At 37.6% G+C, this 14,565-nt stretch overlaps 2 protein-coding genes across 3 annotated transcripts; one reads left to right on the top strand and one right to left on the bottom strand.

The window, feature by feature from the left end:
- Positions 1-77: 77 nt before the first annotated feature.
- On the bottom strand, positions 78-5,504 carry orc4 (origin recognition complex, subunit 4). Its single transcript, XM_079460687.1, has 14 exons — positions 5,393-5,504; positions 5,114-5,170; positions 3,510-3,586; positions 3,349-3,439; positions 2,969-3,044; positions 2,781-2,866; positions 2,634-2,682; positions 2,409-2,560; positions 2,079-2,252; positions 1,682-1,768; positions 1,485-1,593; positions 1,318-1,413; positions 1,083-1,150; positions 78-853 (listed from the first exon to the last, which is right to left on the bottom strand). Exons 1-14 carry the CDS (start codon positions 5,468-5,470, stop codon positions 671-673), a joined length of 1,383 nt encoding a protein of 460 aa, XP_079316813.1. The 5' UTR covers positions 5,471-5,504; the 3' UTR covers positions 78-670.
- Positions 5,505-6,900: 1,396 nt separating this feature from the next.
- On the top strand, positions 6,901-14,409 carry LOC306896571 (sterile alpha motif domain-containing protein 9-like). 2 transcript variants are annotated; one of them, XM_079460684.1, is made up of 3 exons: positions 6,901-6,987; positions 7,924-7,989; positions 8,965-14,409. In XM_079460684.1, the coding sequence occupies exon 3, from the start codon at positions 8,980-8,982 to the stop codon at positions 13,885-13,887; it is 4,908 nt and encodes a 1,635-aa protein (XP_079316810.1). In that variant the 5' UTR covers positions 6,901-6,987; positions 7,924-7,989; positions 8,965-8,979; the 3' UTR covers positions 13,888-14,409. The 2 variants fall into 2 exon arrangements, with proteins under 2 accessions (XP_079316810.1, XP_079316809.1); XM_079460683.1 differs by having other exon boundaries at positions 6,915-7,124.
- The last annotated feature ends 156 nt before the right edge of the window (positions 14,410-14,565 follow it).

Raw genomic sequence — 14,565 nt, 5'->3', positions numbered from 1 at the left:
TCAAATGGGTCATTCCGTATCAACTCAACCTGAGGTCCAAGGATCGATTTATTTCTATTTTTATAGATGAGCAACATGAGTAGTGATGAAAGCCAAAATATGAAATGCCACTGATGAATAGATATCAATTAATCTGTAGAGGGAGGTAAAAATGACAAGTTTCATCTGAAATTTGTATATATAGGAGGTAAAAAAGGACATAAGAAATATGCCAGCATCATAATTCAATTTTTACACAGAGATCTGTATCTATGTTGGTAAAACCTGTCATCTTTAGCAATCCTCGGTGCATTTTATGCAAATGTTGACAGCTCACAAATGCAGATATGAATAATGTAAATTTTAATTGTATGATCGTGTGTACAGACCCACTGTACCGAATTCTGGTTTTAACTTTTTCTAATCTGATAAAGACACTCAAATCAAAACTGATCTGAGATACATGTATTTCCTAACAATCTTAATTATTCGATGAGTTTATTTTTTAGAAACAGACACATTATTACAGAGAGTAAGTTTTTGCAAATAAATGATTTACAGTTTAAATGCTTAGAAGCGTTAAAACATTGCAAAACAGTATTTAAATAAATGTTTTATTGCAAAAATAACTATACACAACTTTGAAATGATGACGGTACATAATTAGTTTATATTTCTCTCTCAGCAGTGCTCATGCAAAAGCAGACAGAGCCCACTGTTTGACATCTGTGGGGCATTGTGGGTATTTTTGCAGGGCCTCCATCACCTGCCCGTGTTCCAGCATTAATCTCATTAGCCGATACTCGCGCTGAACTTTACTGGCGGCGCTGTCGATCGGCCACACCACCTCCAACTCAACCAGATGCTCGAAGGCCTGACACATGGGACAAAGCTTTCATTTAAAACAGCAAAACTGATACTAACACACAAGATTTTCTTATTAAAGAAACTTTCATATTGGGAAAAAAGGTATATAATCATGTCCGTCTACACGTAAATTTGAAGACCCATTGTTTTATGAGACAACTTACTGCAGGAAAAACAAGGCAAACCAAAGAGATATTTACAAGTGTGACCACCAGAGGGCAGAAAAGTTCACTTACCTTCATCACCACAGGCTTCTCAAATTTATGAATGGTGTGAGATTTTCTCTGAATGAACTTTGTAAACTCTGAGGAAGAGAATTACAACCACACAATTGGACAGACATACCTAAAGCAATATCACACATATAAAAATGCAGAAAAATTTAATTAATTAAATGATCAAGTAAAAATAATTATTTGCTTTGGCAATGAAAGAGTTGTTTATAAAAAAAACATTTCGGTGATGTCATACCATTATGAACCATCTGGAAGTTGAAGGGTTCTCCATCATACGTGTCATTGAGATGTTTCATGGCAATAATCAGACATAACTCCAGAACAGACAGACCTAGTAGTGGACTCATATTTAGAGTGTGTTGGTGAGCAGATGATCAAGACGTGTATAAGATTCACTCTCACCGTGAAGGATATTTGCTTTAGAATCAGCAGAGATCAGTCGACTGGCCTCCAGGAGATCAGACTCACGCAGAGTCGAATGAGATGGAGACACACGGATTACAGCCTGAAGCTACAGCACACACAAATACACACACATGAAAACACCATTACGGTTTCATCGACACAACACCACCTCTGACTGCAGATGAGCAGATTACCAGCAGCATGTAAAGAGACCGGAAGTCTTTACTGGAGTTAAACTGCCTCCGTAAAATCTCCTCCACAGATTTATCTTCACATAATTTCTATAGAGAAAAATGGGAAACAAGATAAAGAGAGAGAGAAGGAATGAATATAACAATCTGTGACGGATGAATATAAGCCTAGAGCAATTGTTTTTATAAATATTTGCCATTCATAGGGTTTCACATCAGTCAATCATATGATCAACAGAAATGCTCTCGTCTGTGTTCCTTCTAACATCTATTAACAACCTTGAAACCAAAAATTTTGTTTTTAAATAATATCATTTTTTATGTTTTAAAGCCACCTAGACCTTGAAAACCCACAAAGCTTGAGCACTAGAGACATTAGTAAACCTGTGGGTTTTTGTACCGTGACACTGCAATTCCAATCGTCACGGAATTTGGGATGTGGGAAATCCTGAGGTAAACTGAGCTGAGAGCCAACTGCCTCCACATACTGCGTAAAGGAGAGCGGGTTTAACAGATGAATCTGTCTGTGAGAAAATCTCGACTTCACGCGCTTCTCCAGAAGCTCCAACACATCCTGTGTGAGACACAAAACAAAATGAATTGTAGACAAAGATGGGCAGCACAATGCACTTTGTGCACGCAGTGGGCAAACTGTTAAAATATCTGATGAATAAAAATAGCAGATTGATAAGATTAATAAAAGAATGAATTGTCGAGAGAGCAGACGCACCAGTCTGCAGGTGAGCCCCACCACAGCCACAGGCGCCTGCGCAGACTGAGACACATCCAGCAGATTATAAAGCAGCGTCTGGTTCTTATGATGAGCGAACAGATCAAACTCATCCAAGATGAACAGCACAGGAAGACTGCGGCTCTTATCACCTGACACAACACCAGAGAGAAAATCATGATCTGGAAAAGAACAGACTGACTGTGGCAGCGGTAGATGTCTCACCACTCTTTAGAGCTTCTAGAAGAAACGCCAGATTCTCAGCAAAACTCCCCTGAAACCCAAGAACATCCAGAGGAAAGATTTCATGCCAACGTTTGAGACTAACAGATATCTGCTGAATTTGAGCTTGAGATAACTTCAGATACTCACAAAGACTTTATCTCCTACGACGTTCTCCAGATGAAGCTGTCGAGTAATTTCCTTCAAAGCGATTTTATCATCCGTCTGCAGCAGACCTGCAGTCACCAAAACATCACTGTTACCGTGAGATTGTGTCATTTTCACCCCAAAAGCATAATAAAATAGTTTAAAACAGTCTGATCGGATAATCTGCTCACCATTGAGCTCCACTTGAAGAACATTCTTCTGCACTTCCTTCAGATTCATGAGCTCCCTCAGTACACAACCCAGGAGCTACATACACACACGCACAGGAACAACACTACTCAATCAAATGGCTCAGAACATGTAAAAAAAACAAGCAAGGAAACAAACAAATAAGATGATGGAAAACAGATGGTTTGGATTATTATTATTAGTATAATTATTATTTTCTACACGGTCTCAAGTCACTGACTTTTCAGTAACCATGTTAAAAAATTGTGATATCAATATCGACCAAATTCATTTAAAGTGTGTCCTCAGCTTTTAAAAGCTTATGAAAAATAAAAGCTTTCACTCAACAGTAAGGTAGGGATATTTAAATGTAAAAGTTTACCATAGTTTTACCAGCTCCACGTGGCCCAACAATGAGAACGGAGTTACTCTCTCCATGAACCGCTGTACGCCTCAAAAGCTCCAGCAAGTGCCTGAACACACACACGCACAGGGTTAGTATTAAGACGCACCACAACACAGCGACGTTGTGAATGAACCCACCTGTACTGTGACTCCAGACCCACGGGTTGCTCAGGCAGCCTTTGGTGGCACAGTCTCTCACGCAGAGTTCTTTGAGCCTGAAGAAAATTAAATTCAGAAAAACACGACTACCATTCAATAATAATCCAAACTATGAAAAAACACACATGTATAGGTCTAGACTAAGAATACAAAATCACAACTGTATTATATTTTGGCATCTTCAGTGTAGTCACCATTCACCTAGAATATGTAAAATGCTCCACCACAATTTTATCAACCAACGTTTTGGTGTTTTACCCTGTAAGTTTTTTTTAACATTATTAAAGTAGTTCCTATGCATTCTGCTACTTTATTACAAATCATCCATATTTAAAGGTAAGTTAAAATAATTACATTTCTGTGATGAAATACTGGGCAATTCCGTGAAAATGTCTACCTTACGTTTTACTATGGTAACAGCACAGATATTAACATTTGGTGGTTCCCAATACCCATGTGAGATCTCTCATAAAACTTTTAAAGCATGTTTTATTTTTAGTGCATGATTTTTCAGGATTGTCACATCCATAATGCCATTATTCCCTAAATTAGTCACTATTTTATGTTCTATAAAGAGGCATCCCTTCTCCTTTCATTCAGTATTATTGCTTCAGGATTGTGCATTTTATTTAACAGAAATCCAACAAAGTTTGTCGTCTCAAAAAAAAACACGTCCTTTTTTTGTTACATCCATTTCCCTTTTTAAAATAGAATATTTGTTCATATACTAGTGTTTTTTTATGTTTATACTCTATCAACAAGGGTTTAGTCAAAAATAAACGGATGGTTCAAAATATTCGTTTCCAATTCATTCTCTGAGCATAACTCAACGACAATAACGTTGGAAGTGCCCTACTCACCCTCAAGTCATTCTGCAAATGTAAGACCTTGGTCTGTTTGCAGAACACAAATTAAGCTTCATGACACCCCATAGACATACAATTAAGCACAAAAAGATGTTAAAGATGTAGTCCGCGTGACTTCAGCAGTTTAAACTTCATTTTATAAAGCAACAATAGCACTTTTTGTGCTAAATAAAGCAAATATAATGACTTTATGCACATCCACCAGAGCATGTGATTCATTTTAAATCATTTAGGTCAGGGGTCCACAAACTTGGTGATGGAGGGGCGGTGTCCAGAGTTTAGCTCCAAGCCTAAATAAACACAACTTCACCACCTACTAGGTATAGTAAAAACTTGCAGGCAGGTGTGTTGAGGTTAATAGGAGCTTGATTTGCAGGACAATGGCCCACCAGGACCAAGTTTGGGGGTCCCTGATTTAGGCAATCCGATCTTTTTCAGTTCATTCACCAAAAAGTCACAACATATACAGTTATAGTTTATAATCTGTTATTGACATGGACTATTGTAATGATGTCTATACAGACTGTCTTCTGTGCTTTGGGATGGGGGGAGTCAGAAAGCTCTTAGACCTCATCAAAACTTAGGGGAACGAAATGTATGTTTTTTTAATCAAAGAAAACTTTAAACATTTAAGCATAGACATAAACATTCTAGTGACCCTTAACTTTTGACCTGTAATGTGTATGTTATAGCCAGAATTTAATAGACTCGACTGACCAGAGAGACACATTGGGCTTCAGTAAGGGCTGTAGATTTACGCTTGCTCGTCATCACCTACACAACATAGAAAACACGTATTTTAATAAGAGATAAAGTGTTAGCAATATGATGCAAGTCATTAAAATAAACAGAGAAACATGATCAGATGCACTTTTCCCTCATGTGTTTAACACGTGAGATCACAACAGTGCTCAAATAAACTGCATGTATGATATAAGAACCATAAACACGTCGGACTTATCACGTATATGACATTTAAAGCCTATAAGAACTCACCCGTTTGTCGTGAAATCTGGCGCCACTACTTGCAGTTTCCCACTTGATGACGTGTATTTCCGGACATGCGCAGAACATATTATGTGTGCAGCGTGTTTGCGCTGACAGATGGCGCTGTTGCGTCCACAATAGACAAACTCTCTATAAATCCCGTACAAAATACAGGATGACGCTGAGACTCGCGTGAACATTAAATACAAACCAAAAATACACGAAACCCCAATATTTAAGCACTTGGAAATTAACGGATGGCAAAAAGTGAAGTAGTTTTTAACAATATTTTAATGGCTGCAACAGTTTCCTATACATACAGTTAAACCTAAACCACAAACAAAAAAACACATTTTTCTAGATTAACTTCATAAATAAACTAAACGAAATTGCCATTAAAAACTAAAACTAAACTATTTTAATGGCTGCAATCCTGTGTAATGCAGGGAAAAAACACGGTTTGCTTTCAATGGGTCTGAGATCGTCTGCAGTGTTCACACAGGGGCCAAAAGCCCAGAGAATCGTTATATGCAGACCCCTGAAAAGGACAAAGTGTGAAAACGCTCTTAGTTTCACCCAACACAAATGTTTTTTTTATTCTGCAGTTTTAACTTGTAATGAAATCGAGATGTACGTCTTGTGCATGTAGGCACACCCTCCAGAAGGGATTAGAGGCTGGAGGGCATGAAGCAAAACATTAGATTTTTTTTGAAGTATGGATGGGGAACTTCATCTGACCAGGTATATAAAATAGGCCTATTTTACATATTACAATTAAAAAATATTTTTAACAAATTGTCGTATTTCATATAATAACTTCTAATGTCTTAAATGGTCAAAAAGCTTTCATAATGGTGAAACATAGGCCTATAATCATTACAAACGGCAAATAACCAATTTTGTCTCTGACCCCCAAAAAATGTGTCAACATCAAATGGAACTATATAGACAAAATTACTCAATGAACAGATTAGTCACTTAAAGGACTGAAGAGACATTGTGTTTATTTTGCATTCACCTGACTTACCCTCATGGCACTTTCTTAATGAATTCTAAATGAGAACACAATACGCTTATAAAGCTGAAATAGATACTGCCCTTCTCTTAAATTGTATCCACCGTTGTTGCTGTGTTACTTTGAATATAATATAACAATAACCTTAATTATTGACACATTATTCTCATATTATATTTGTTGTATTTTATTTCACCTCTGGTTGATATTATTAAAATGCCGAGGCTGCTCCAGAATCCAAAAAACTCTTATCACACGCTAGAGGGTGTGTTTTGAATATGTTTTTTGTTTTTCAAAGTTGATAAATGCTTAGCTGTGGGGTGTGTTAAAAAAAAGTGTTTTTGTTTATTTATAAAGATTGTGAAATTGCCTTAATAAGGGGTCTGTTGTGGCTGAAATGGGGTCAAAAAACAAAGCAAGAACTGAAACTTAGAATTGCCTGCATACATGCCTCAGGGAGGATAACAAAGGGTCACGTGAGTCATTTGTTTAGGTGTGACCTATTACTTTACAAACAGACAACCTGAAAAGAAAAACTCTCAGCTGTCATTGTTATAAATGAGCCTGTACCAACCTGTTTGCCATGCAAGTAAGCCACATTATTATTTTGTACATACATAGTCAATAGGCACTGTGTAGGCGCCTTATATTACATAGTGCTTTCATGACTAGCACTAAAAGCTAAAAACGGCACACAGTACTGCAACAGCCTAAAACAAAGAGTCTGTAAGTATTGTAAACTTCCTGTATGTTTATTTTCAGCTGTCTCTGATACAGAATTATGTATTTATGCAAAGGCTGCATTTTAAAAATAGTTCCTGTATAATCAAGGAAACTTAAAAAAAATTGATTCATTTTCTACATGTATACATTTATGAAATACTTTTGCACATGAAATATATTATATGTTGTATACTGGTATATACTGTAGAAGCTTTGTAATGTTTTAATGTAAACTTAATATACTTTATAGAGTGAATGTTTTGTGAAACTTAATTTTGTAGACGTTTGGGCAAATGTACTTACTGTATGATTCAGCAGGAGCAATGCTAGACACACATAGCAAGTATCCTCCTATTACTGCTCAGGAGGGGGAAATGACTAAATTTATTTATATTTATTTTATATTATTTTACAAGACAGGAGCTAGATGTTGTCTTCTGATGTTATATTTCCAACTTGCGACAACTAGTTGGATTTTACGAAGAATTTATAGTGTAATCGTGTTAATAGTCTCGTCTGTGAAATAAGGTGACAACCAAGTTTTATTTGTTTGGGTGTGTCGGCGTACAGATGAATTTATGGTATCTCCATTAATAACCTTTGAGCTATGGGGAGTTCTGTTGCAACTCTAAGTCTCTATTCTAAGTCCAAAAAGTTTTTACATTTTATTGAATAATAGTACAGCTGTAAAAAAACACCTTTATATCTGCCAGTGTGCAGAATATTCCTGTGTGATACAGACCTCTGGTGACAAAATGGTGAATTACTTAATCTGTTTTGACTTTTCTTTTCAAAATTCTAGAAACTGATGCTTCATAATTCAAGATAAAGTAAGAGAAGAAAACATAGCTGAAAACATACAAGAGAGGTAAGAAAAAACGATTTGAAACTATTGTGTTATTTTTATAAATCTGCTCTTTATTTAATAATCTGTTATATAAAAAAATTATTAGACATTAATATGTTCTGTTTGTAGTAGCAATGCAGGATCTGATCTGAGTTTGGCATTTGCTTACAGTGGGCGTTCACGCTGCATAAACAAATGGCCCCTTAGAGGGTCCCTGAATATGATTTAACTTTTTTTAACTTTAGTTAGTGTGTAACGTTGCTGACTGAGCATGAACAACATCTAAAAAGTGAAGACGTTCAAAGTTCGCAACAGAGGGAAATGTTCTCTACAGAAATAGCTTTTTAAGGACTACAATGAACGGCTCAGGGACTACATCAAGCTTCCACTAGGATTAGCGACATCACAAACCCCAAAATGTACACAAACGCTGCCCCCAGGAACATGCAACAATGAGGCCCCATTGGGCTTCTTTAGAAATGCAATAAAATATATATAACTATGTGTTCAGAGACCTTACATCAGTAAGCGTCATGTTTTTTTTTACCGTAGAATGAGCAATTTCTATATACACCCGAGGGTTCCCTTAGCCCTAAACGGAAAAACTGCTCTACAGAGTGCGTTCTCATTCTGGAAAGAAGTGAAAACGCAACGACATCTGAATCCTCATTCAGCCATAGTTGCAATCCACAACCTCAAGCTGTAGTCACACCTGCCATACAAAAACACAACATTAAGTCCAGGCCTGGTCCTCTCTCCCCTTCCCTGTTGTCGCTCCTCTCTTATGCTTCCGGAGCTCCTCCATGAGAGATGTGAGACCGGTGCACGCTTCACCGGCCTCAGGCCGTTCCCTGGTGACTCTCGTCCCGCCCTGCTCGATAAGATCAGTCTATGTGTTAAATTGAAGAGGTTAAACTGATGCATCCTTAGGAGTTCACACCGATATGTCACTGCATAAATTATTTTATTTATTTCATTCTTGTTTGTTTGTTTCAGAAAGCTTTTTCAGCCATGAGTCAAAAGACAGAACTTCCTCATCAAGTGGAGAAGTGGACAAGAGAGCATGTTCATTACTGGTTAACTAAAGTTATTAATGTGGATAAAAAACATGCAGATAAATTGTATGAGGAAGAAGTATCTGGGGAAGAACTAGCTTGTTACCAGCCCAAACATCTGCAAGAAGTCGGTATTAAGCATGGCCCTGCTGTTAAAATTATTACCAGATTTAATGAGCTTAAAACACCTCATGATAATAAATCAGATTCTGAGTCTTCAGAACACTGCCAAACACAGAAAACAAAAGACATGCAAGACACAACAGTGGAAGTCAAAGGAAATGTTTCAACAGAACAAACACCAACATCTCAGAAAAAATCATCTAAAATGAGAAAATCTAAACGTAGACGAAACCAATCTATGGAAAGCCCACCGAATCTGGAAGAAGCATTCATGGATAACTCTACTCCAAGGAGAAATCCTTTAGAAGAAACCCAACCAAAAGATCTCCTACAAATGGCCTCTTCCCAAAAGAATCTTGCAGGATCTTCTTCTAGTAGACAATCCTTGAAGACTGAACAAAAAGAGTCAGTTAACACCGAAGTACTGGTCACTGTTGATACGCATGAAGCATGTAAAAATAAAAATATTATAATGGATCCACTACCCTTGAGACACTCATGCAGTCTCTTTCCATTTGATCAGAACTCTGCTTCTCATCGATACATTGAAAACTACACTTTACCACCAGAGACAGGACCAGGCAATCTGATGGATCCAGTTCATGAGTACAAGTTTATGGGCAGAACTGATGATATTCATGTGATGAAGAAGAAGTTCAATAAAGAGACATTTCGTTTTGCAGCTGGATGTATGAATACTCGGACTAATGGAACCATTCACTTTGGTGTAGCAGATTCCAAGGATACTGACTATGTTCATGGTGAGATCATTGGGGTCAGTGTTGAAAACAGGGAAATCATCATTGACCACTTTAATCAGGGGATGAAATCATACTTTGAAGGTCACACAGATGAAGCAAACGCGTGCATCAGACAGCCACGCTTTGTAGAACTACTGTGCCCCGATGGAAAGTTATCTGGTAAATATGTTATAGAAGTGGATGTTGTTCCATCCCACAGTGTAGTTCAAGGTAAGCTGTTTTACATTCAGACACTGGATGAGGACAATCAATGGAAAAAGAGCAAAGGAAACTCACTCTTTATCAGACAGGGAGCTGCAACCCGAGATATCTGTAAAATCGGCAATCCAAAAGAGTTGCAATCTGAAATGTCTCAGAAGAATAAACAAATGAATGCTCTGGACAACAGGCGAAAGCAGGCAGAAAAGAGACCTGAAAGTAAAAGAACATCAAACCAGGGGGAAAAGCTGAAGAATCTGTTAACTTTTGGAGGAAACCGTCTTGGTCATTATGACTACTACATCATTGTAACAAACAAAAGCCACAGTGAACAACTCCAGCATCTTCAGTTCATGACAACATTGAAATTGTTTTGCGTACTGGATTTTGATCCAAACTCTGCAGTAAGCGGGACCTGCCATAATTACACAAAAGTGAGAATTGCAAATCTTCACAAACCACGGCAGCTCCTTGGGGACCCAGGAACTGTCGCAAAAGATCTCAACTTATACAAACAAACCAGTTGGGTATTTTGCAATGGCAGAGAAGAACTCAAAAGTGAATCTGACATGCCACTCAGACCGAGCGACTGGTTAACAAACAAAGCAGGAGAAGTACAAGATGTGATCTCATTCCTCTGCAACCCCGACACTCTTCCAAGAGGACGATTCTTAGTCATATTCCTCCTACTGTCAACTGTTGAGGCCATGAACGATCCAATCTTTGACACATTCATGTCCTTTTATAAAAACATTGGGGGGGCTCAGGGCATATTGAGTATTTGCACTTCGGAAACTTCCTTTCAGAAATGGAGAGATTTCATTCAAGCCAGATGTGAACATGACATAAGTGAGCGGAGTATATATGACCTGGAGCTCAGTGAAATCAACGGAACAATACTGAAATTAGGACAGAATAAGTCAACTGCTGAGAGACTTCTTCCATCTGCTGAAGGAAGTTCAGTGGTTCTCCAACAAAGAGATGAGGACCTTACGCCTTCTCTCGATGTCCTTTGTGAAAATGAGTGTGAGAATGAGTTTGATGAGGGTAGTGAAGAATTTCAAGAGTTCAAACTCAAAACAGAAGCTGAATTCTATAGAGGGGACAAGGTGAAATGGTGGAATTTTTATTTCTCTGAGAAAAGTACAGGAAGCCAATTCATTAAACGGGACAAATATGACACACTTAAACGCATGATCGAATCAAAAGCAAAAAATCCAACAAGCACATGTGTTATGCTAAATCTTTTCCATCAACCTGGTTGTGGAGGCACCACCTTAGCTATGCATGTCATGTGGAGTTTAAGAAAGGATTTCCGATGTGCCGTACTAAAAGATAATACTGTTTCAAAACTTAATGTAGCACAAGAAGTTGTCTACTTGGTACGTTGTGGAAAAACTGAGACCTCACGGATAACGCCGGCACTTTTGTTAGTTGATGACTCGGAGGAGACAGAAAACACAGAGGAGCTTCAGCACTGCACAAGAAAAATTCTTGAAGAAATATGTCCAAGTGCACTTGTTGTCATTTTGAATTGTCTTCGTTCAAATAACCCAAAAGTAAGATGGTCAAACAGTGTCATTGAGAGTCAGTTCATGACAGCAACTCTGTCAAAAGACGAACAGGATGCCTTTGAGACGAAACTGAAGGAACTTCAAGAAACACATGAGAAACCAGAAAATTTCTACAGTTTCATGATCATGAAATCAAACTTCAGCCAGGAGTATGTTGCAAATGTTGCTCGTAACATCTTGAAAGATCTTGTTATTGAAAGCAAACAAGCACAACTTCTCTCAATCTTGGCATTACTGAATTCCTATGTGGCTGATTCGACAATTTCTGTGTCATTATGTGAGGACTTTCTGGGAATTAAAATGACTTTACGATGGAGGAAAACTGTTGTGGAAGAAATGCAGCCTCAGTCATGCTTGCTCATTGAGGTTGAAGCCGAATGTGGCATGCACAAAGCAATCCGTTTTGTTCATCAACGTATTGCAAAAGAGTGTGTCAACGAGTTAGAGAAGACACACAACAGCCCAAGATCTGATATAGTGAGCAATTTGTTGCATTGTGACTTGTTTTTCAAAAGTGGTATAGGAAAAGACCAACTCTTACAATCAGTGAAAAACATGTTGATCACTCGCCAACGCAAGACAGAAGGTGACGAGAAAGACACTCTGTTTTCACCTTTAATTGAGGACATCAACAAGAATGATGGGCTGAACAAAATCCAAGACATCTTTACAGAAGCATCTAAACGATTTGATAAGGACTTTGCAATCCCACAAGCTTTAGCAAGACATTTCTATCTGAAAGAAAGAAACTTTGCTCAAGCAAAGGACTGGGCAAACAAAGCTAAAACCATCAAAGAGAGTTCATATACGCTTGACACTGTTGGCCAGGTCTCTAGAAGTGAACTGAAACATAAAATTGACAATAAAAAGCAAAGCAAACACATTACAACTGATGATTTGAAAGAATATCTTGATCTAGCTAAGGATGCAACAAAGGCTTTCCAAAGAGCTCAAGTCTTGGCAATGACAGATGATGTTCCTGATCTTCATAGGAAATCGAACACCTACAATATATCTGGATACATGAGTGAGATTGACATTGCTATGACCGTCTTTGGCATTGTAAAGGGACTGCCATTTTTTGATGAGACGGACAGCATGAAAGATTACTACATTCAGCAGTTTTTCAAGGGTAAAATATCTATAACAAGCATTCCCATAATCCAGAGTGATGCCAACAACAAAATGTCGAATGTTCTTAAGGACAATGAAACATTCCTTGTATCTTTGAGGACTCAAGTAGACAAAGCATTTGAGTTCCTTGAAATATTCTTTACTTACACAAGAGAAAAAGGAATTGTAGACAAAGAAAAGCAGTTTAAAAACAGAACAAAGCTTTCAGAGCACTTTAAAAAATACATCCACCTATTTTGCTCATCATCAGAGGAAAAGATAAGTGAGAAAAGACACAAACCCAAACTTAGCATGAACATGGAAATTGAGGAATCCCGAATGTTCCTGGAAGAAAACAGAGCAAACAATTTCCCCAGAATTCTTCAATTTCTGGAGTTCAGAAAGGACATGATTGAGCAAATTGTTGAAAAACATTCATTCATATACAAGAATTGTATCACCAAATCACTCAAGGACAAAACAAATCATTTGCTTGCACACATAATTCTTAAGCTGAATAAACCAAACTCCTCATTTGCAAAACCCCCAAAGGAGCTTATTGGTCTTTTGAACGAAATCCTGCAAGAAGCTGGCACACAACATCAACATCCAGAACCATACTACCTTGCTCTACTGTTGCTGTGGCCCGGAAAGGACCCCCCTGACACCAGAATAACTACATATGCGGGAATGATAAAAAAATCCTCAAAAAAGCAACTCAATCACATTTTCAGAGTCAGGAGCCCCATTGCCCACCTCTATCTGGGAAAGGCAGATGGATTAGAAAGACTGCTTCCCAAATCAGCCCTCGACAGCAACTTCAGTCACGTAAGAGACCGCAATGTACTATGGCAGAATGCAGACATTTTCAAGGAACAGGCGATTAAAGACAAGCTTCACAGAGTACATGGCACAATCGAGGAAGGTGCGCTTTATGCAGAGTACGGCAACCTGAAGATTCCTGTGCGTCCCACCTACCTAGGTGGAATGAGAAGTGGTCACAGTACAGAAAGAGTTACTTTCTACGTAGGCTTTGCTATTGATGGACCACTTGCCTATGATATTCAATATGCAGACAGGAAGATAAATCCATAAACCCATCAAGGCATGATGTCTATAATCCAAACAATACAGTTTTTATCTGTTGTCACTACACACAAATGTTTTAGAATGTGGTAAGTAAATTAAAGAAACTGGTTAACCTGATCTGCTTTTGAGAATTTAACTTCACTTATTGATAACAAAACTTTCACAATGACGCTTATTTTCAGAAAACAATGTAAATATATTAAATGCTAACAAAATGCAAGCATATAAAAATATCTTATTTCTTGGTTGCTTTGGTTAAGTGTGAAAAATTGTTGTTAGACCCAAGAGTAATGATAAGTATGTTTTCGTGTATGATTTTTGTGTGTTAATGATATGCATATTTTGAAATTCTAGACTGCATTATATTATATTCGTTCCTGTCATGCATAATATGTTTACATACATGGTCATTGTTTAAATCTTCTGAAGCCATGATTATTTCTGAAACTTGATGAAGTCTAAATAGTTCTCAAATTTGATTTTTGTTTAGTAACGTGACAAACAGAAAGTAAATGTTACATTGCAAGTTCATGCTTTACGTGTCAAGTTCTTTGTGCATAACCTTTATGGAAAAGATAGAAAAAAGTCCATGATTGAAAGCTGGATGAAATTGTCACACTATTATTCATGCGAACTCCCCACAGGAAAACAGGCTGTTAGATCCCTTACAAAACAAAACTATAT

Source organism: Barbatula barbatula (genome assembly GCF_947034865.1).
Source record: "Barbatula barbatula genome assembly, chromosome: 7".
Lineage (NCBI taxonomy): Eukaryota > Metazoa > Chordata > Actinopteri > Cypriniformes > Nemacheilidae > Barbatula > Barbatula barbatula.
Note: the sequence above shows the minus strand (reverse complement) of the source record. Positions and strands in the feature narration are given on the sequence as shown.

Coding starts and splice junctions, on each gene's coding strand:
- LOC306896571 (XM_079460684.1), top strand. CDS start 8,980: ATGAGTCAAAAGACAGAACTTCCTCATCAAGTGGAGAAGTGGACAAGA.
- orc4 (XM_079460687.1), bottom strand. CDS start 5,470: ATGTTCTGCGCATGTCCGGAAATACACGTCATCAAGTGGGAAACTGCA. Junction 3,587..5,113: donor AAGCCCAATGTGTCTCTCTG/GTCAGTCGAGTC, acceptor AATTTTCTTCAG/GCTCAAAGAACTCTGCGTGA. Junction 2,561..2,633: donor TCTAGAAGCTCTAAAGAGTG/GTGAGACATCTA, acceptor GTGTTGTGTCAG/GTGATAAGAGCCGCAGTCTT.